At 51.5% G+C, this 22,503-nt stretch overlaps 1 protein-coding gene across 1 annotated transcript; it reads left to right on the top strand.

Annotated features, from left to right (window-relative positions):
- Window positions 1–770: 770 nt before the first annotated feature.
- SORD (sorbitol dehydrogenase) lies at window positions 771–22,283 on the top strand. The gene is made up of 9 exons (XM_074601147.1): window positions 771–922; window positions 4,331–4,364; window positions 5,086–5,250; window positions 8,048–8,207; window positions 10,617–10,735; window positions 11,212–11,277; window positions 18,110–18,285; window positions 19,106–19,227; window positions 20,961–22,283. The coding sequence occupies exons 1-9, from the start codon at window positions 863–865 to the stop codon at window positions 21,124–21,126; spliced, it is 1,068 nt and encodes a 355-aa protein (XP_074457248.1). The 5' UTR covers window positions 771–862; the 3' UTR covers window positions 21,127–22,283.
- Window positions 22,284–22,503: the final 220 nt, after the last annotated feature.

Below are 22,503 nucleotides of genomic sequence, written 5' to 3'. Positions count from 1 at the left end.
AACCTTTCAGCTTCAGCCTGCTCTTAGGAGAGGATAACCTTCTTGACATCTTTGCCAACACCATTAGCCAAGGATCTTGGGCAGAAAACCTCTTAACCCTGAAACCCAGAATCCCCATAATCTCAAGTTTTTTCCAACAAGCCCTTCTCCCAGCTGGGATATCCACATCCCAACAATGCTGTGTCTGGTTGGGTCTAGGCAAGCCCATGGGCCCACGTTTTTGTTGAATTTCAGACAAAGTGCACAGTGCCGTGTTGTGACCGGCCTCACACCAGCAGTGGGATGAACCAGGCCACACCATTTAGCACAGAAGTAGAAGGTGCCCAGGCAGACATGACGTGAGAGGGGACAGGACTCGGTGGCACCCAGTTATGCTCTGAGACACTGGGACTGCTGCGTCCATCCCCAAGCCGTGGCCGGCCGGGGTGGGGGTGCAGGGAGGGCAGCCAGCGGGCCTCCAGCTGCAGCCACTTCCCCCGCACTCACAGCAGCTGGGGTAGTCCATGGGGATGAGGGGGCCTGACATTGCGGCCTTCCGGGCACCCTGTGGAGGAGACCCAGGTGGTCCGGGGCCGGGGCCGGGGCCGGGGCCGGGGCCTGGGTCTGAGCCTGGAAGCTGGGGCCTGAGGCCTGGGCCTGGGCCTACAGCAGGGGACTGGAGCCGGGGCTTGCGGTCGGCGCTGTCACCTGAAGCCGGGGCAGGGGCCTGGGTCTGGGGCCGGGGCCTGCCCGCCCCGCGCCGGGGGGCGGTGCCGGGGCTGGCGCGGTGGGCGGTGGGGGGCAGAGGGGCGGCCCCACCGCGGGAGGCCCCGCCGCCGGCCCTTGGACCCGCGCGCTGAGCCGAGCCGAGCCGAGCCGAGCCATGGCGGCGCCGGGGCAGAATCTGGCCGTGGTGGTGCACCGAGCCGGGGAGCTGCGCCTGGTACGGGCCGGGGGGAGCGGGCCGCCTGGAGGCCGCCGCGGCTCGGCTCGGCGGGACCCGTGCGGAGGGAGCCGGGAGGGGGCCGCGCTGGGCGGCCGGGCCTGGGGGTGGCGAGGGCGGCCCCGCAGCACGGCCCGGGCGGGGCGGGGGGGAGCCGGGCTGGGCCGGGCCGCCCCGCAGCACCGGCGGGCGAGCAGCTCCCCGGGGGCCCGCCGGGACCGAGTCCCGGTGTATGGGGGCGGGGGGCGTCCATTCCACCCGTTCCTCCCGGCTGGTGCCGGGTCAGTGAGCTGAACTGACCCCACGCTGGGAGCGGGGAAGGGCAGCGGCTGCCCCCACGCTCGGGGACCCGACCTGTGGGGCAAGCGGGGCGTGGGGAGCCCGAAGCAGGGGGCCGCCCCATGGCGAAGGGCCGCCCGAGCCCCTCTTTGGGTGTCGCGGGGCGACGGAGGGGACGGGGAGCGGAGGGACCGGTGGCGGGTACTGTTCGGTAGACAGCCCCGTGAAAGAGCCGTCCTCAGAAAGCAGAAATGGAGGGTGACCCGGTGCTTCGTCGGGCCATGGGAGCCCAAGGGGGAAGGAGGGTTCAAAGGGAGCCGCTGCCTGGGTCACGCTTGTGCCTCGTGGAGAGGGGGACCTTGGTTTTCCATCAGGGCTTCACACCGATTCCGCTTCTGTGACTGCGAACGCATGGATGTCCTGGCTGCTGAACCGCTGTGGGCGCTGCTGGAAATTTCTGTTTGCCAGTTTGGCAAGTGCCAGGTTGGGAAAGGAAGATTTACATGGGCAAACATTGCAGGCAGTTTTCTGTACAAACAGTACTGGCAGGAGGGCTTTTAGGAACATGCAGACTTTGGATACCTGCAGCAGCTCATTTGGGGATGATTATCAGGGAAACAGTTGATTTTTTACCATTCCTGCACGGCTCAAGTGACGCGTGCCAAAGGCTACGTGGTGTTCGTGTGGGTAATTCCTGTGTGGCTCCCAACCACCTTTGATGTACCTGCAGTTTCACTACAAGCACGTGCAACCTTACTTCTACTAGAAATAAAAGGCATCGCCACAGTGAGTGAGAACTGAGGTGGTCCCTCTAGTTCAAGAACGCATTTCCAAAATCCTGCGATTTAGGAGGGTGTATGAGATTTGTGAGGGTGGGTGCTGGCTCCATCCTGTCTGTGTTGCTGGTCTCTGAACTGGCTTATGCCCAGATGCATGAGTTTTCCATGGGATATTGGTGCTGCTGGAGACATTGGAGGTGGTCGTCAGTGCTCCCCCGGCCTTACTGGCAGCCCCTCGACGTGTGATCCTCCCAGGCTTCTCTGAAGTTGAATGGCAGTCGTTGCATTGCCCCACTGATCACGTAAAGCTCACGGAAGGCAGTGAACTCTGAATTTGTTATCTGTGTTATTGATACTTAAAGTTAGGTGAGATAATTTTCCCCGTACTTCCCACACCCTTCTTGATTCTTGTGAACATGTTGGCCATGGGGAGTGTCACTGTGACTTCAATAGCTGACCTGCATTATGCAAAAATGGGTTGGCTTCATTTTTGTTGACTCTCCTCTTGATCTTAGGCAGTTGCCATAGACTCACATTTGCTGCCAGTTGGGGGTTTATTGCTTTTTATGCACGTACCATATCCTCTCTTTATATGTTTCCTTTCCCAGAAAACAACTGCTGTATTTCCTTCATCTCCTCAATTACACCAGTTGCTTTCTCTGAACCTCTCAGTGAACAATGAACAGCAAGCAGAACACGTGTCCTGAAACACTTCGGGATCTTCTAGTTTGGTCACTCCCTGTTTTCTACAAATCAGGCTGGAGGATTCACTTTCCACCAAGATGTCTGTTTTTCAGCACAGCTGTTACTGGAAAAAAAAAAAGAAAAAGTGTTTTTTCTGGGCTGAGGAATGCCACATACACATTTTTGGCTAGAAGTCGGCTTGCGTTATCTCTCGCCACGGACTGTTCTGTTGGTCCCGTTGAGATAGCTTAGTCAGTCTGTACCTCTGATGGGTGACCAGATTGCACACTTACTGGATATTTTCTGTATAAGAAGTTAGTTACATCTAGATCAACTTCTTTTAAAAATAATCATAGAATCATAGAATCATAGAATTGTTGAGGTTGGAAGGGACCTTTAAGATCATCGAGTCCAACCTTTAGCCTACCCTGACAAGAGCCACTTCTAAACCATGTCCCTAAGTGCCCCATCTACCCTTTTTTTAAACACCTCCAGGGATGGTGAATCCACCACCTCCCTGGGCAGCCTATTCCAATGTTTAATAACCCTTTCAGTGAAGAAATGTTTCCTAATATCTAATCTAAACCTCCCCTGACGTAACTTGAACCCGTTTCCCCTCGTCCTATCACTTGTCACCAGGGAGAAGAGGTCAGCCCCCATCTCTCTACAACCTCCTTTCAGGTAGTTGTAGAGGGTGATAAGGTCTCCCCTCAGCCTCCTCTTCTCCAGGCTAAACAACCCCAGCTCCCTCAGTCGTTCTTCATAAGGTTTGTCCTCCAGACCCCTCACCAGCTTTGTAGCCCTTCGCTGGACACGCTCCAACACCTCAATGTCCCTCTTGTAGCGAGGGGCCCAAAACTGAACGGCTCTGGGCTGTGTCCTTAGTGGGACAAAACAAACACCCCAAGTAGAAAAAATGCAGGTATAGTTCTGAACATTGAAAATTTCAGTTGTTTTCAGTTCATTGAAAGTTTGAGTTGTACTTTGATTTGTACTTTGATTTGCACTCCAGTTGACGCGATTTTGGGCCATCCTGCCCACTTACAACACTGATTATTCTTCTGCTTTATTATTCAAGCCGTAAAGAGGTGTCCTGCCAGTTACAAGAGGATGTGACTTTAAATGTGATTTACAGTAATGTTTATAATTGATGTATACATTGAATTATTATTATGTAGTAAAAATATTTTCTATTCTTTATAATAATAACGCAAACACTGCTTTATAGAAACAGGTGGCTCAGAATCTTCCTGGTTACAGAAGGTGACTTTTTTGGTCAGCCAGTGGGATGAAGGATTCAGCTGAAACTTGAGGCTGTTCCAGGGCAGGAAGGTTTAGCATGTGGCTGTTGTCGGGGCAGGGGAGGGGAGTTTACTGCAAAATAATTTGGAGAGTGGATTTACAAGCTGGCTGTGTGCTCACTCGAGATGGATGCCCACGTTACTCCACTGTGCAAGCAAGAGGAGGTGAGCTTCGGGAGGGAGTGTGGGCAGCACACTTCTGTCCCTCCTCGTTGCACAGCAACGCCTGATTGAGCAGACAGAACCAAAAACCTGATCACCTCACGGATTTACCTGAGCTACCCTGGACTGGCTTTCCACGAGGTATTCCCATGGCTATGCACAAGCAACTGAATGCTTTTTTTTTTTTCCCTTTTTGTCCATAGGAAAACCGTCCGATCCCAGAACCGGGTCCCAATGGTAGGTCTAGAGATGACTGCTGCTGTCTGCTTTCTTTGCTAACCTCTTTCTTTTCTCATTCTCTTTTGTCGCTCCTTGATATTATGACGAGATGAAATATTTCTGAGAAAGTATAAAATAATCCAAAAAAGAATGTGTGGCTGAAACAGATAATGCTGCGTTTCCACTTGAAAAGAAGAGCTGGAGCAGTGACTGATACACCCCTTTTTCTGGCTTTTTCTGCTTCCTGTTTCATCAGTTCATGTGTTTCACATTCAACAGCCCTTGGGACACATCAGATGATCTTATTGCAGGACTAAATATTAATATGCTGGGCATATGGGCTGATAGAAATTTGATTCACTAACTCTCCAGGGCTGAAACTGTAGCCTGGGGAGAAGGAAAAATTAAATGGGCTTGCTCTTTATTCTTGCTCCGGTGACAGTCACACTCCTCTTAGATTGTATTAGCTTTTGTTGACAGGCGTCTTACCGCATTTTAAGCTTTCCTGATTTGTAAATCCTTGTATAGTTTTGTAGTTCAGCAGGTGTCTCGTGAATATGCTATCCATCCTAATGTGTGCATGTGCAGTTCTGGTACATTTATTTGATACTAGTAAATTCCAGTGTTTGGATGCTGGCTTGGCCTTTGTTGTGGGGCACAGGGACAGCACGCGCATCGCTTTCCCAGTGCCTGACAAGGTAAGTTTTTCTACAAGGAACCGTTCTTCCATTTCTGGCAGAGGTCCTCCTGCGGATGCATTCTGTTGGGATCTGCGGGTCTGACGTTCACTACTGGCAGCACGGTCGAATCGGGGATTTTGTGGTGAAGGACCCCATGGTGTTGGGGCACGAAGCTTCCGGGACTGTTGTCAAAGTGGGACCAGGAGTGGCTCATCTGAAACCAGGTGACTGGAATCAAAACTATCTTTTTATTTGTTTTCCTATTGATCAATTCCCGAGAATGTGTTGGTAACAGGCTGTGTGTTTTTGTGAGGTAAATTTATCTGATGTTCTGAGCTATGAATTGCACAGTGTGACCTCCTTCAGTGGGTGTCACTGTGCTGCCATTAATCACCCAGCTTGGCCCCTGTTGTTTATGGTATTTCTTTGGTATGCTTTATCCTGGGATATCTTGAACTGGACTGACTTTATTTTAACGCAGAGCAGAGCGTATGCTGGTACACGGTGCCTTTTGAAGAAGCTAGATAAAGCTTCAGAAAGCACGTATGTTGCTCTTGCCAACAACCTGCTGTTAATGTTTCTTCTCTGTGTGTGTTTTTGAAGGAGCAGATGGCCTCCTGCAGTGGAGAGGGGTCACTGGAGCAACTGTACCAGGCCCTATGGTGTGACCTCTGCAGTTCGCTATGCTCGTGAACGTCCTAGAAAATGTCTGAGCAGTGAATTTTGCAAAGTTTGCTGGTGATAGCAATTTAGGCAGGGTATAAAGGACGCAGGAGAGCTAGCAAGAGTTACAGAGAGACCTTAAGGGTGCCTGGGCAATAAGATGCAGCTGAAATTCAATGCAGATAAACATAAAGTGGTTTCTGTGGCAGAAAAAAACAAAACCAGCTTCATATCTGAAATGATGGGCTGACCATCACTGCTGAACAGTGAGACCTTTGGCTCAGACACAGTGTGTGGGAACTTTGTCTCAGTAATGGTGAAAAATGCAAATCAGTGTTAGGAAAGGGACAGACTCAGTCAGAGGACATCTGGAGGTCTGCATGCACTTCTGGTCTCCTCCTTTCCAAAGGGATATAAAAGAAGTGAAAAATTTTCAGAGGCGGAGAAGGAGGTGACATGTGGAGCATCATTTCTATGACAAATGACTGAGTTAGGAACTTGAGCTAGGCACTGGAGAGACAACTCAATGATGTGTGACACAGGTCTGAAGACTCATGAAGGGTAGGGAGAGGGTGCGTAAAGGTTGCCTGGTTGTCTGGTTCCTCCAATACAAGAGCAAGGGACAGTGGAAACCAGGTACAGCATTCACCTAAGATCATAGAATGGTTTGGGTTGGAAGGGACCTTAAATACCATGTAGTTCCAACCCCCCTGCCCTGGGCAGGGACACCTCCCACCACACCAGGTTGCTCCAAGCCCCGTCCAACCTGGCCTTGAACACCTCCAGGGATGGGGCAGCCACAACTTCTCTGGCCAACCTGGGCCAGGGCTCGCTGCCCCACAGCCAAGAATTTCTTCCTCACATCTCATCTAATCTCATCAAATCTCCCCTCTTTCAGTTTAAAATGATCGCCCCTCATCCTATGGCTCCTATCCCTGATCCAGAGTCCCTCCCCAGCTTTCCTGGAGCCCCTTTCAGGACTGGAAGGGGCTCCAAGGTCTCCCCGGAGCCTTCTCTTCTCCAGTTTGAACCCCATCAACTCTCTCAGCCTGTCCTCACAGCAGAGGGGCTCCAGCCCTCCCAGCATCTCTAGGGCCTCCTCTGGACCTGCTCCAACAGGTCCATGACCTTCTGATGCTGAGGGCTCCAGAGTTGGATGCAGTTCTCCAGGTGGGGTCTCACAAGGGCGGAGGGACAGAATTCCCTCCCTCGCCCTGCTGGCCATGCTTCTTTTGATGTAGCCCAGGATGTGGTTGGCTTTCTGGGCTACAAGTGCATATTGCCGGCTCATGTTGTGCTTCTCATCAGCCAACACCCCCAAGTCCTTCTCCTGAGGGCTGCTCTCCAGCCATTCCCCACCTGGCCTGGATTTGTGCTTGGGATTGCAGGGCTCCTTGGCGAAGGATGACATGGATGAAGGTGGAAAGTGGAGGAGAAATTGTTGAGGATTACTAAATACAAAGAAACCACACACAACTTGGGAGGCCCCATAGCTGAAGATAATGGGAGGCTGTGATAACATTCAGTACGTGCGTGTCCTGCTCCTCTCACCCCAAGACATCCCCTGTTGGCCATATCACAGGTGGTGTAGACGGCTCTTTACTTCAGTCCATCTTCCCACATGTCACTGTGTCCGGCTGAAAGTCTGTTGGTGGAGAGCTTCGCTGAGAGATTTGGCTTTAATTGGCGTCCTCTGCCAAATAAAAAGGGCTGTCTTGTGTCCATGTGTACTTGCAAGTTGTACTGTGGTCACACAGTTGTTTTCTTTAGTCTGTCCTGCCTTGTGATTGCAGTTAAATAATTACTCTTTGTCCTGCAGCATGTGTCCTTCCAGCAGCCTGGGCTACTCCATCGTAGCATCAAGATGTCTCTGTTCCCTGAGAGGTCCTGTCTCTCTCCTGCCTGTGCTTCTGCACCATGAGCTCCCTTCCCAAGGGACAGTCCTTTCCAGCTGGTGGCCAGCAGAGCTTACCTGCTCTGTCCTAATTATTTCCTCTTCCAGTTACTACAGATTCTGAAAAAAATCTGATCACTGTGCAGTTGCCTGGGGTGAGGGCTGCCTTTTCATCTGCTAAAGCTGAGTGCAAGGCAGCTGGAGAGAGGTTTGTATGTGGCTGAGCTTCCATCTGCTCTGTGTCTGTGCCTCTGAAACGCCGGCTCTTTCCCGTGAAGATCTTGGTGATGAAGCTGCCATGAAGGAAGTGTTAGGAACTTGCCTGGTACGTGCGGTGTGATCTGTCTCAGTTAGCAGACGTCACTCATGCCAGGGTTTCATGCTGTCTTCCATGGATGTTCAGTGCTGCTCGTACCTGTGTGCTCACCTTCTTCCCGAGTAACAGTCTGCTTTCGCCCTGGCAGGTGATCGAGTGGCCATTGAGCCCGGTGTCCCAAGGGAAATGGATGAGTTCTGCAAAACTGGCCGATATAACTTGTCTCCAACCATCTTCTTCTGCGCCACGCCTCCTGATGATGGGAACTTGTGCCGCTACTACAAGCACAGTGCCAGCTACTGCTACAAGTTAGTCGGTGCTCCCTCTGCAGAGAAATATATACTCCCTGGGGGGGTTAGCTGAAGCAATTGCCTCTTGGCCCTTCTGAGTATCGCAGTGAGCACTCTTTTCTTGAACACGACAGGTTTTATTGCTTTCTGATCCATAAGTAACATGTATAAGGCTTGGATGACAGCCATTTTGCAGAGGGTTTTTCAGGCAGGTGTAGTTTATCCCCTCTGGTGCCAGACAGAAACAAACATTTCTTACATGTTTCCTGGGATGTCACCACTGTTTTACCCTTTAATTATTTTCCTTTTCCCGTTTGCTCCCTGCTCTTCATTTCTTTTCTGCTGTCTTTTTATATCCTTGCTTACTTAGGACGATGCCTGAAGGTCTTTATCTGGTTCTTTGAGCTGAGCTAGCTTTACCGCTGCTTTTCAGGAAGCACCGCTTTGACTGCTGATGCCTCGCTCTGTCATTTGAAACAGAGTCATTCTACTTAGAGCAGAACAGGAACAGAAAGCAGAGTCCCTGCTAAGCTGCTTTTTTGTGTGGCTCTGAGTGGCCCCGCTAAGCTGCCAGTGTTACACAGCTGTTTTCATATCCAGTTCAGCAAACTTGAGTGTGTGGCAGGACTGACACTTTTGCTTAAAAGCAACTCTGTGCTTAAGTACTCTGGCAAATATGCAAGAAACCCAAATAAACCTCTGCGACGTTATACCCACATAAGTGCATTTACACAAGGAGTTAAAAATAGTCTAAGGTAGTGGTTTCCTGAGACTGGTCTGCCTCTCGAGCTTGTTCTTTCTCAGTCTGTGTGGAGCTGGTACTTCCATGAGCAGGAATGTCCTTGGGATTGATCTTTGGTGCCTGCAGAGGAAGCCTATGGGATCAAATCGGTTGGAAGGAGGCACATGAATGCTCTTCTCATGGGAATCCTCGGGCAGGAAGCTCCTTTCAAAGTGGATCCCAAGCAGTTGCTGTCAGGAGGAGATGCTGGTCTGGAAGGGTCTAACTTCTCACTGTCCAGACCCACTGTCACTGATTTCCTGTGTGTTAAAATAACATTTTCTGACAACATCACAAGTTTTTGCTTGGGAGGAAGTGGCTGGTTTGTAGCTATCTTCTTCCAGGGTGTTGCTTTTTTTTCTCCAATTTCAGTAAATAATACTTTGGCTATTTTTTTTTTTTTTTTTAAAGCTGGGAAATGCAGAGCCTGGATCTGGTACTCCCCTGTTTCAGATCAGCAATGCCGTGGCTGTCTGAGGCAGAGCATGAAGTTGCTCTGCCAGCACAGATTTGCTAAGATAAGATGATGGTTGAGCTCAGTGGGCTCTCGTATACTTGGGCAGCTGTTGTCTGTCCTTCTGCAGGTGCTCAGATTCTGTGTTGGGTACTCTGAGTAATTTGATGGGGGTGGGATGGTGCCACAAAGCTGCCCTCCCCATTGACAGGGCAGTACCCAGACCCAGTAGGAGCAGGTGCGATGCCCGACTCTCAGGCAACAGAACTTTTGGAGTCAGCCCTTCAGTGCCTCCTGGAGACAAGGGACATATGGATATCTTACAGCTGCCTTCCCACAACTGCCATTTCCGTTACTTTGGCTTCGTGTTGGCTTGGATGAGATCTGACCTCAGGCTTCCCAGGGCTGTCAGAAGAGCCTTCCTCGCAGGCAGAGCTCCCGGCACCTGCTGTGTGAGAGCCCACACTGGTGGCTGTCTGGAGGGCTGCGTTGTGGGGCTGGGATTTATTTCTGTCAGCAGTTCAGAAGGGTTTCACCCTCCTCTGCTTTTTTCCATCAGACTGTTTCTGTCTAAAAGGTGTTTGATACCCACTGTACACGTTTTCCCTGACTGCTGGGAGGGTGTGTGCTGGGACCAGTCCACTGGTTGAAACACTTGGTGCATCAGGGGAGGACATCCAGGGCGTGATGGGGAGACCTGGATCAGGCTGCCTTTGCTTTATGTGGCGTCACCATTGGCAGCAAGATGTTTTCTAAAAGCATGGACCTGAATGATTCAACCCAGATGAGGGGTCTGGGAGCTCACTGGTGTGTCCCAGCCATAGGGCAGCCTTTGAGGTGGTGCATACGCGACTGTGGGGTTTATTCCAAAGGGATCGAGCAGCAACGGAGTTTTAGGGTTGACTCACCAAGTACTGGAGAGATGGTGTGGGGAAGTTTGTGGATCCCTGTGTTTGGTGCTTAGGCAAACCTCAGTGGTAAATGGTTTAGGTGTACTTGATGCTGCTTTGGAGGAAGGAAGGAGGCATTATAACCTCTTGAAACGCCTTCCAGTCCTGCATTTTGCAGACCAAGGGCGAGAGTGTATTTTGCACTGTGATTTAGACCCATGTTTGGTCTTTGAGTGTCATGGCTTTCCTCATCACTGTCATAAACCTCTTTGGTGACTGTTGTGTGTGTCTGGTTCTTGCAGGCTTCCAGATAATGTCACCTTTGAAGAAGGAGCCCTTATCGAGCCCCTTTCGGTGGGAATCCATGCCTGCAAAAGGGCGGGAGTCACTCTGGGAAGCAAAGTCTTCGTGTCTGGCTCTGGTACGGTGAACATATTCAGTTCCTGGGTTCTCTGCCTGCTGGGGCATGGAGGGGGATGGACAGGGCGCAAGCTGTGCTTCCAGGCTCTGCTGTAAGTGTGGCTCATGGCAGAGTTACAGGGATGCCAAGGGGGACCTTGAGGCTGTCCTTGCCCGTGCTGCACTACAGTGCTGCGTTTTGAGCAGCCCAAATGCAAAGCGCAGTGTCTGGGCGTGCTGAGCCTGCCAGCTCACGGGAGCGGAGGAGCGGGTGGTGTTTTCCTTGCGGAGTCACTCCTGTAGCAATAGCTGCTATCTCAGCAGCTGGTCTTACTGCCCTGGGACCGTGGTGTTGCTGTGATCCCAGAGCTGCCCACCTGGAAACACAGTTGGAGCCTCCTTTAGCCTGGGAATGTGCTGAGCTCTGGTCATGTTCAGAGCCTGCAGCTGGTGCCGTCTGACAGTTGTATATGTTCTCTTTCTCCCCTTTGTACCCAGGACCAATCGGCCTTGTTAATGTGCTTGTTGCTAAGATGATGGGTGCAGCGACTGTGGTAATTACAGGTAAGTTCTTTTAACCCTTAAGAGTGTGCCTGTTTCCCACAATACAGCACAACACTGACTAGTTCCACGCTATTCCTTCAAGGTAACTGCTGGGGAAGGCAGCTCAAGCCCAGTGGAAAGTCTGGTCATGAACAGGGCAGTAGCGTGGCTGTCTGGAGGGAATCCTAATAACCACTTCATTCCCCAGGACAAGACTTTGATCTTTGCACTAACTGGGGTCTGTAAGAAGGTGCAGGTTGCAACTGGTGCTTCTCTGCTAGGTTAGCGGACCAGGGTAATAACTTCTGCTTCCTAGCACAGACATGTTGTGCAGGTGGCGTAGCTACAGTGCTTCAGGGAGGGTAAACCAGAGGCTAATGAGTAGTCCTTGGGTCAAGCCTAGAGACCTTTTTCAGACTTTGAGCGGGTGTTTTGGGAAGAGGCAGTGCGTGTGTATGACAGAGCTCCAAGTTACAGAAGCTGCACTTGCTCCTGGTGCCTCAGATCACTGATGGACTTTTTTTTGTTTCCGTTTTGAGCTCTTCTGACCTCAGCTTTGTGTTTTGCCTTTGGCTTATAGGTCAAGCCTTGAGGATCAGGTTTTGTCTTCCTTGTAGTGCATATAGACCTTGATTATATCTGCTTCTAGTCTTTACCTAGGCACACAGCGTATTTTATACCATGTTTAGAGCTATTCTTGGAGGTTTGCTCCGAGTCGGTTTTTTCCTTCCTCTTGTAGTGCTAGGTGATGGCCTGGACACATCTTTTCACAGTCCTTTCTGTGTGCAACCACATTGTTCCTCTAGTTCTCCTTTGCTGCCCTTCTTTCTGCTGTCCTGCTGGGGGGTTTATTTTCCACTGATTATCCGCAATGACCGAAGTGGCCTTTTTAGGGTCCCTGCATTTCAGAAATGGGCCTTCCTTGCATAACTGTGTTCTGGAGGTTTCTAGTCCACTGCTGCTTGCAGCCGTGTTTTTGTCAAGGTGCACCTGGGATACCACTGAGGATGGACATCACCCCTTTCTAGGTACCTGCTCCAGGATTGCACCACCTCCTAATGAAGAAGCTTTTTCTGGGGTCGACTCACAAACTGTCATTTGTGGGTATTTTCCCTTGTATTGTCTGCAACTGAAATGAGTCTCCATCGTCTTTGCAGCTGCCATTCTGATTGTTGCAGAGAGACGTTTGATGCCCCCTTCTCTTTGCCCTGCTAACCCAGCCCAGCTCCCTTCACCTCGCCTCAAAGTTCACGCTCTTTTCTGTGTAGCTTGCCCAGAAGAATTGAGAGCTGGAGTAACCTCAGGGGGTTCCCTGGTTGAAATTTCCACCTGGAGTTTGGACAGAGCATGGAAGTGGTGTTTCCACTAATCTCTGATCCTTCTGAGCAGTGGTGGCTGAGAGGAGTGGTTACAGGTAAGACTAGACAACGAGCACAGGTTGCTGCGGCGTTTTCGGGCCAAAGCCCCAACATGGACCTTTCAGAAGGCTGTTACTCCACCTCCCACACTTTGGGCCAGGTGTATTTTTGACCTGTCGATTACTGTGTTTCTGTCTTTGGGTTGAGAGACAAAATTCAGGTCCCACCCTTTTGCCTTTGCGGAAGCATCCTTCTGTAGAAGCTCATGACAGATTATTGCCTTCTCCTCTCTAAATCCTCTTGCTGCTGAGTCTGGGGCATTTTTTGCTCTGCTGGCCCCACCCTGCAGGCGCGTCCTTGGTGGATGTGATCAGTCCAGGCCTCAGATTTTGCAAAGCGTTGTCGTTTGAGTATGATGGTTGCTATAGCAGGAAAAGCAACTCTCCCTCATGAATCATGTATGAGGAACCTTGCTGCCGAGCTGAGCTGGTGCAGGAGCTGGTGGGTGACCCAGTCCTTGGGTGGGGAAGGGCTTGGTGAGCTGGCAGGGGTTGGTGGGGCTGAGCAGCTGGTTCAGCCTGAGGCCCCATCCCTGGTCCTGCCTGAGTGTGTTCTTCCCTGTGACACTGGCAGCTGCTTTGCCTCTGCCTGTGGACTCCTCCTGGGGAACTTCGGCAAGCAGGTCTGTATAGCATGTGCCACAGGGCTCCAGGTGGCCATAGGAAGTTCTCGGTACCTGGTTTGTAGGGTCATCAAGCTCGGCTACATGGAATTAACCCCTTCGCCTTGGCCTGGGTAATGATCCTGACTTGTTGACATCTCCCACTGAGAGGTGTTTGGCTGAGATGCTCAGAGACACCCATGGAGGTGCTGTCCCTAGTCAAATATTTGTACGTGACACAAGCTGAGGAATGGGTTTAGTTTGGCTTGTTGCCGCTGGGGATTTTGGTGCCCTTCTCAAGGAACTGCTTTTTGTGTCAGCTTTAGGAGCCAACACCTGCGAGGTGACTGTCTGCCCACAAAGGCCCTCTTGTACTTTGCTACCAGATTCTTTGAATTCGTTGCACGGAATTTTTACAATGTGTTTGTCTGTGAAGAGCTTTGTCTGCACAGCACTTAAGGCTTTAAATGTTTGTATTTGTTTTAACAAGCCGCACACAAATATAGAAATACCTTGAAGAGCTTTTTCCTGACCTGGGGAAACCTCATCTCCCACAGCTTCTGCGGTGAGTGCCTTTGGCACACCTGGAGTCAATGAATTTTGGGAAGTTACGTCTCTGCCAAGGGGTTGTGTCCCTTCTCTGGGACTCCTGGAGAGCAGCTGGCTCCGTAGCTAGAGACCAATGCTCAGCCCTACCCTTCCAAAGGCTCGTGTGTGCCAAAGCTTGCCTTTCCCCCCCAGATAAAGCAGTTTGCCTGATAAAAGGTATTCGTGTTTCTGATAACCTTTGCTCTTCTCCCTGCAGTGCTTTATTCCTGGCAGACTAGTGTTCTCCCTTTTGAGGGGTGAGGTGTGGTGTATTTAGTGGACTGCAGTTGGGTGCAGGAGATTGGTTTGTTTCATGGGTCCTCATCTGCTCCTCCCTGAGGTCTATGGCTTTCTCCGCTCTGCTGCTGAGTTTGATTGCGATTGATATTTATGGACAACCTTCTGGCCTTCTGCCTTGCTGTTGCTCTGGAAACCTGCATTTCTCCTTAGAGGCGTGTAAAAGAGCAGCCTTATTCCCCAGCAAGTGAAGTGACACTTTGGGTATTCGCATGGCGGTGTTGGGCTATCTTGCCTTACTCTGACTGCCACTGAAGGTACACTTAATAATTCCTACTTAAGGGAAACCACTCCCCTCGTGCTACCTGAATCTGAAGTCCTGGCTGCCAGTGCCTCCAGACACCTTGGAAGTCAAGGTCAGGGAAGACGAATAACTGGACAGAGTTCAACTCCTTTGTGAAAGAAGATCAACATGGAAAGTGTGAAAACTTCAAGAATATTTGCATGTTAAGTTGGCTCGTAAACCATCATGAGAAGCTTAAGTGTAATTTGATAACTTCCGTGGGAGCAGAAATAGAAGAACGGGCTACTCTTAGTCTGGCAGCCAAAACTTTAATTAGCTCCAGCCGCCAGGAAGTGAAAACAAATTCCTGACTAGAGGCAAGGTGCAACCCTTTAATTGTATAATTGACCAGTTTCCCAAGAGTTGTGTGGGGTTCAGCCACAGTAAGGTTTAAAATCTGGACTACTTGGTCCTTCCCAAGACTCACAAGTGTCTGGAGCTCTAAACAATACGGTAACCTTCTCATCTGATAACCTGCAGACCTGTCCGCTTCAGTAAGTGCTTAGCGGTGATTCACTTAGGCCAGGTGTACCAAGATGTTATCGCAGCCCGGACCGGGTCTGACAGTGTGTCCCGTATGCCCCTCTGACACAAGGACTTCCTTTCCAACCAGGTCAGCAAACCAGAGGACAACTACAGGAAAAGTGTGGGGTTTTTTTTTGCTGCCAGAGAATGACTTTTGTGACCACTTTGAAAGGCACTGGCTGGCAGGGCCTGTTGCTCCAGGACACTGCCTCTGGATGTATTTCTGCCAAAGAGACAGTATAAACTACATTAGTGACTGGGCAGATTCTCTAAATGGCTGAATCCAGCTGTGTCCGCTACAAGCGGGTGTTTTGAGGCCAGTCTTCATGGGGAGTTTTGTCCGCTGCTGGGAGCACTGTTGAGCCCCTGTGGTCTCCTTGCTGTACACCGAGATTTGGGAGGCACCTGCCATGCCAGGCAGAAGTATTTCTGAGCGTTTCAAGTGCCTCAAAAACGCCCATGCCTGTGCTTTTGCTGGTGGGAGGTCTCTGCTTGCAGCTCAGCTAGCAGAGGGTCATGACTGTACACGTGGCCTGAGGCCCAACGCTCACAGCATGGGAGGAACGGATGTGAAAAATGCCTCCTGCAGCCCCAGGAATGAGAGCCCATGTTAAGGCTTCCAGGGTGATGCTGCCCCTACTTTACAGCCTTTGCTTTTCCTTCTTTGTCTGCATTTTATTACCTTTTGTTACCCCTTCTTGAAACTCCCTCCACAGGTCTCCTGGGTGCTCATCTCGGTGGGTGTGCCCACACCCGGCATCCCGAGCGCTCCCGCTGCCGGTGTGGGCATGTCCATCGCCTGCCCTGGCCGTAAATAATGTCACACTTGCCATGGTAGGCAGCGTAGGTCCTCTGGCCTGGCTTCCTCCCAGCACTGGGGCTGAGTCAGTGGCCCATGTCAGAGCAGTGGCCTCGTCCTCCGTCTCTTTTTCCTTGATGTTTTCCCCCCCATCCCCATCTCTGACTTCTCTGAAGACTGTGCCCTGGTGAGATGGGTATTTTCCAGTTTGTGGTGTGTGGGTGTGCTGTGTGTCTTGGCAAAGGCATCATTTTCCAAGTCTTCAAGCCTAGGGCGTTGCTTACCCCTCTATTTTGGGTGTAGGACATCTCTGGCTGTTAAGCTCAGTTTCCACCTTTGATCTGGATATCTTTTCCAGTGCCAACACACAAGCCTCTGTACTTGACCACTGCTTCAGTGCAAGGCGAAGAGGTGGTTTCTGCCTGGGAGATGCTACTCTTCTTGTCTGCTGTCCACTTCCTTATCTCCAGAGATGTTCTGGTCACCAGTGGCGCCTGGAGAGGGATGGGCGGCTTCCTTCCATGGGGTGTGGAAGAGAAGAGACAAACAGTGTGGCTACCCGCCAGGGCAGCACGCTCCGTGGTACAAATCATTTTGTGGATCTTCAAAAGGCCAGGTTGGACGGGGTTTTGAGCAACCTGGTCTAATGGGAGATGTCCCTGCCCAGGGCAGGGGGTGGAACTAAATGGTCTTTAAGGTCCTTTCCAATACAAACCATTCTATGAAAAGATATTTACAGTGCTGTCAAAATCCTCTCGACAGAGTACCAGTGTACAGCCATGCCTTTGCAGACATTTATCATCACCAGCTTTGTTGCTCTGTGTTAATGGGGTATCTGAGGTCCACCATATTACCAGATCCACTCCCTTTTTTTTTTTTTAATGGGCTTGCCTGCTCATTTGTCTGTGACAGAATCAGCGTGAGAGAGCTCAGCAGCCTCCAGTGCTGTTACAAGGAGGGTAAAAGGATGGGAGAGGTCTGTAACAGCAGGGACGCACTCAGAGACGACAACCGATGCATTCTGCGCTTCGCTCAGCTGAAAGCATCTGCTGTTGGTTCACTGAGGAAGCCCTTGGAGAGCTCGTGATCTGCTCTCATCTGGTACCCTTAGAGGTGAAATGGCCACGTTAATGATCCGCTGAGCCTGGTGTCTCCTGTCGGAAAGGCTTCTCGGTGCTGTGCTGTCCATAGCCAGGTCATTTCTGGGTCATCAGGGAGCAAGGTCAGAGCAACCTTGCCTCTGCCTGGTGCCCTGTGAGAGGTATCCTTGGGGTGTGAGCAATAGCAGATAATCTCGAGAGCCAGGGAAGGAAAATGCGAAAGCGAGGGGCATTTTTTTTGCCTCATTGTAGGCTTCTCCTTTGGTTAGCTTGCGCAGTGTGTGTATAGCGTGGGTTTTTACAGTCCGTTTTCACCAGTGGAGGAATTAGTGAAGCTGCTTCATGAAAGAGTCATTGCCAGAGAGACGCTGGGCAGTGCAGCCTTAGACAGTGGCAGCTTCGGTTAGACACAACCGCACTGTTCAGCCAGGGCGAGTGTAGCTCAGCACTGCCCTGGCTGTCCTGCCCTCCTGCCTCCTTTTGCCTTTGCGTGCACTGGGGTTCTGCCGGTGCTTGGCCACGGCTGTTCCTGCTGTGGTTTCCGCTTGCGGCATGGATGTGCGTGCCCTTGGGAGCTAAGCTTGGCCTTCTAGTTTGTCTTGGCACCTTCTCGGTGTTCCTGCCGTACCAAAGAGAAATCGGGAGATTGACGAACTGATCACCCCTTGGGTCTAGAGGTGGCAGGTGTTCTTTCACTCAGACATCGCTTTGCGTAGTGTGGATTTCATCTGCGAGTTTATGCTTCAGCCTCTTTGAAACACACCCTCTTCTGCAGCTGGAAAGTCTTTGGCATCTCCTGTGTCTTTAAGTTGTCCTCATCGCTCAGCCTTCTCTGCCTGCCCAGAAAAGTGAGCGGGTCTCCACCCTGCAGGTCTCCTCATTGAAGGCTACCTGAATTAGCCGGAGGGAGCACAGACCCTTTTCTCTCTCGGTTGCCTGCTGCCCTGCGAACACATCTTCAGACCCCAGACGTGTGTGCTTCCATCAGGGCTCCTTGATGGGGGATTGCTTGCATCAAGGGTGGGAAACCCTTTGGTTTGGGTGGGCTGCAGCTTCCCACCTCGTCCTACCACACAACAAAGTCTGTCTTCTCTCCTGAGAGAACTGATGGCTGGTCACCAAACAAGGGGGCTCTGCTGAGACATCAGATGGGGCTAGGGAGCAGACTTGCAGGCTCAGGTTCTCTCTCCCCTTCTGCTTCACGGAGTGCTGCAGTTCTTGGTTTGTTTTGTCTTTCCCCAGATCTGTCTGCCTCTCGTCTGCAAAAGGCCAAGGAGGTGGGGGCAGATTTCACCATTCAGGTGAAGAATGAGACCCCGCAGGAGGTGGCCTCCAAAGTGGAAAGTCTGCTTGGCTGCATGCCTGAGATAACAGTGGAGTGTACAGGAGTGCAGGCCTGCATCCAGGCTGGCATTTACGTGAGTACCGCTTGTCCCCGGGGTAGAGCGATGATGGTGCTGGCTTTTCTTTTTGTGGGACGCCATGGTGAATGACAGTTATTTCGCTCCCATAGTGCTTCGTTTCAGTGGGCTTGGTGTGGGGGAGAGAAGGTGCTCATTAGACAGCGAAGTAAGAGAGACAATTAAAGAGTTAACTTCTTTGTAGGCAGCAGGGGGATAATTATCTGATTCGATGCTCGATGATGCTCGGGTGCTTTACCACTTACCAAAGAGACTGCACTAAGACCCCGAAGCCCCGAGCGTGGCTACGCAGGCAGGGAGCTGCTACAAGTAGGACAGCTCCAACTAAGGAGGATAATTAAGAAAATTAATTCCAGCAGGTGAAGAAAGCAGTTAAGGAGGGGATGTTTTGTTGTCGTGGACTGCCCAGCGGGAGGATGCGAAGAAGGTAGTGCGGAGCTTCACAGTGAAAGGGCAGGAGGCACATGGGACAAGCTGCAAAAAGAGAAATTCCAGCGGGGCATCAGGCTCTCAGTTTTAAATCTCTCCCATTGAAATCCACAAGTACTTTTCATCCTCCTAAGTGCCATCATTTTTCAGAATGAGATTTAGATACCAAAATCCTTCAGAGATTTTTCAGAGATCGCTTTTTAAGCCTTGTTTATTGTGTGTTTCAGGCTTATGGGCTCCAGACAGCATCCTGTCTCACCCCTGGCATCTCTGCTCTGCAGAGTCCATTACAGCCACAAAGTGTGGCTTTATTTTTTTACAAAGTGCTGCACAGGCTCTGGTGACTCTATTTTGCAAAACATAACGTATTTGTGTGTTTGTTCTCCAGGCCACTCGTTCCGGTGGGACCTTGGTGCTGGTGGGGCTGGGGCCCGAGATGGTCACTGTGCCCATCGTGAACGCCGCCGTGCGGGAGGTGGATATCCGGGGGATATTCCGCTACTGCAACACGTGAGTCTCGTGCAGCATGGGCTGATTTGTCTTCAAGTCTGTCCTTAAGAAATTCCTGCTTTCCATAAGGAGAGAGAATGTGGAAAAGGCTGGTTTTCCTTACAGTTAGTTAAACCTCACTCTGAAATGCCAGCGCTACAGTGCAGACAGTCTGATTGACGTGTCCTGCATTTTATGCCTTGGTTCCTGGACTGCAAACTTGACCACAACAAAGCAGCCCCAGCCCAGCTGGGTTGTCCCACTCTCCCATTTTCTGCGGCATTTGGGGCAGAGAAAGGAAGAGGCCCAATAAACCCTTACTCTGCTGCAAGTAAGCAGGCCAAAATGAAAAATAAAAAAACCCCATAACATTTGTGTCTTCAACTCTTATGCCCTGTAGAAAGGGAAGGCCAGGTGCTGAGGGTGTTTCAGAAGAGACTGGCTTGTCCACGAGTGCGCTGGCTCCTGGCATGGCAGGGAGGAACGCACAGCTTTTAGCTGCTTCAACCCTTTGTGCTGGGAGATCTCTGAGCAGCAGCTTGGCCTGGCCCTGACCCTACACGCTGCTTTGTGAAAAGCTGCCTGCCTGCCGGCATCCACCTGACTAACTTTTATTCTCCATTTTTGAGGCAAAGGATATGGGGAATATTAATTCTAGGCAAAAAGTCAAAATCCCAAGCTCAGCATCCTATGCCAAGCCAAGCATACCCAGCCTTGCTGCTGGTGCCCAGCTCTGCTCTCCTTGCTCGTCATGGAAGTCACATCATCAGTCTTGCTAGAGACCAGTGAATGCTGGGATGAGCAAGAGCCTTGTTTAGTTTTCATCATTTTGCTGGAGCTGAAGGTGCATCTGGAGCCAGTCTGAAGGCGTTATGTGCTCTCTACAGAGAACTGAGCTGCATGGCTCATGGACAGGCAGGACTCTGAGTGTACTGAAAGCTGGCCTTGCCCTGGGAGCGGGAGAAGCTCAGCTGTCCTCTCGTTGATCCTCTACTCCTGGGGCAGGGCTCGAGACCCAGCATCGCACGTTTGCAGCCTGGTTTCTGCTCTGTTCAGAGCTGTAGTCTCTTGCTAGTGGAACACGAATCTTTGCTTAGTCTGCAGAGGTGGTTTCCAGGAAGGATTTAGGAGATGTAGTCAGGCTCCTAAGAAGGAGCCTTTCTTTTTTTTAAGAAAAATGAGAGATGTCTTTAAGTAGGCAGTTTGGGAATTAGATTAGCTGCTGCATCCCTTCCTGTCCCAATCCCTCTAATTTGGCCCATGCAAATGGAGTGGCAGGACAGTCAAATTGGGTGAGTCTCTGCCAAAGAAGAGGTTGGAAGCTGACTGAGGCTTTTCCCTTCTTCTCCCTGCAACGACTCTATGAGTTTGAACTCCAGCGATCGGTCTGCAAGCAAGGAGGCTGGACGAGAGGAGAGTGACACACAGGAGTTGTGTTTTTCATCCGGTGCTTCAGAAGCGCAGTTGTTTACTGTGATTTTTCACTTGCTCAGCCTCTTGCGGGTGAAGCACAGCCACTGTCTGTACAGCAGTGCCGGCCATCTCGGTGCTCGACAGCCCACAGCAGCTGGCGTGTCCCATCTCCCATGCCTGATGCTTGAGGTTCCCCCTCTGGAAGATTGTTGTGGGCAAAACTCCCCTTGGTTGCCTGGGCTAAGGGAGTTACTGTCATGAAACCAGGCGACTCCGTGCTCTTTCTGTGGGGCTCCAGACTGGTGGCCGCTCTCACCTCCTGCTCTCCGTTTGCCTTGCAGGTGGCCTGTGGCAATTGCTCTGCTCGCATCCAAGCGGATCAACATCAAGCCCTTGGTTACCCACCGCTTCCCCCTGGAAAAGGCTCTGGAGGCGTTCGAGACCACCAAGAGGGGCGAGGGGGTCAAAGTGATGCTGAAGTGTGACCCCACCGACCACAACCCCTGAGATGCTGCAGTGCCCGGCCCTCTCCCCCGTTATGCCGCCTGCCTGAGACGCGAAGCATGAGGCCGCAGGAGGCTGATGTACGGCTGTTGCACCTTATGCAGGCGCTGCTTTGTAATAGAGCTGGAAAATCAAATGATAATGAGGGTGAATGGCACCGAGGGATACGCCACTAGAGCATTAACAGGTCACTACCAATGGAGAGCAATAGGGAATAGTTTGAATCAAAACTGGTCACCGTTTGGTCAGACACAGTTTACGCTGCTGTTTGGTTAGAGGCAATGGTTCATGCAGTTGGGTCTTCCCCGCCAGACCCCACACGCAGAAGAGCCTCAGTGTCCCTGCATCCATGGGGCAGAGCCGCCTGTGTGGCGGTGGGGTTTGTCCGCGCGGAGGCGCTGGGGGAGGGTGTCACCAGTCGCATGGGTTGAAGCAAGGATGGAGATGCTGGCGCCTCCACCTGCCCGCCCCGCCACTGCCCCAGGGCTGTGCTTGCTGCAGCTCTTCCCGCATGGCAATCCCTGGGTGCGGGATCGCCCTGCATGAATAATCCACCTTCCACTCGCACCTTGCCTTGGGTGCGCTCAGGGACTGACAGCCCGTGGAACAAAGCCTGGCCAGCCCCCTCTATGGGAAGCGGCTGCACCATCGGGTCATTCTCTCCATGCCCTTTGCAAATAGCAAACTGCGGGCTCGAAGCTCAGAGCCTAGGGCTTTTTTGAAGAAGCTGGTCTGGAGGCCAGCTGGGACCATGTCTGGTGTGTCCCCAGGGGGCAGAAGGACCAGTGCCGAGCAGGCATTTGCAGGGAAACTGCCCCGTCCCTGGCTGGGACCGCAGACAGCCCTGTCCTTACATGACTCCCGAGGAGGAGCCGCTGTTGCGGGGCACAGCTTGCTTTTGGCATGGAGGGGAGCGCAGGTGAGAAGTAAGGGGACAGCATCACTCAAAGGTTTTACCACTGTGAACAAATTGTACCTTTTCGGGGATTTCAGGCCTTCCTGCTGAGTTTGTGAGCCATGAATGAGGTACTAATGAGGTAGCGGGTTGCAGATAGTAAAATCTTAATCTTTGATTACACTCGTGTTAATTTTAGTACTGAGAGATCAGTCACTTTCTTGGGCCGGTACTGAACTTCCATCAATAAATGCTGCCTACCTGATGCGTCTGTGTCCATTGGAGCGTTGGGGGGGTCTGTGACTTTGGGGACCGGTCGCTGGGGTGCTGGCAAGCTGCAGGTGAGCTCGGTGCAGGCAGGACCAAGAAACCTTCACTGACCCAACCGCTTGCCAATCAAAGCCTGTTTTTATTGCAGAGGTGGATCAGTTAATCTTGGCAGAGGTAGAAACCTGGAAGTCGATGCTGTGTTTTAACAGGGCTAA

Source organism: Larus michahellis, chromosome 9 (assembly GCF_964199755.1).
Source record: "Larus michahellis chromosome 9, bLarMic1.1, whole genome shotgun sequence".
Classification (NCBI taxonomy): domain Eukaryota; kingdom Metazoa; phylum Chordata; class Aves; order Charadriiformes; family Laridae; genus Larus; species Larus michahellis.
The sequence above is the reverse complement of the archived record's forward strand: the minus strand, read 5'-3'. Positions and strand labels throughout refer to the sequence as shown.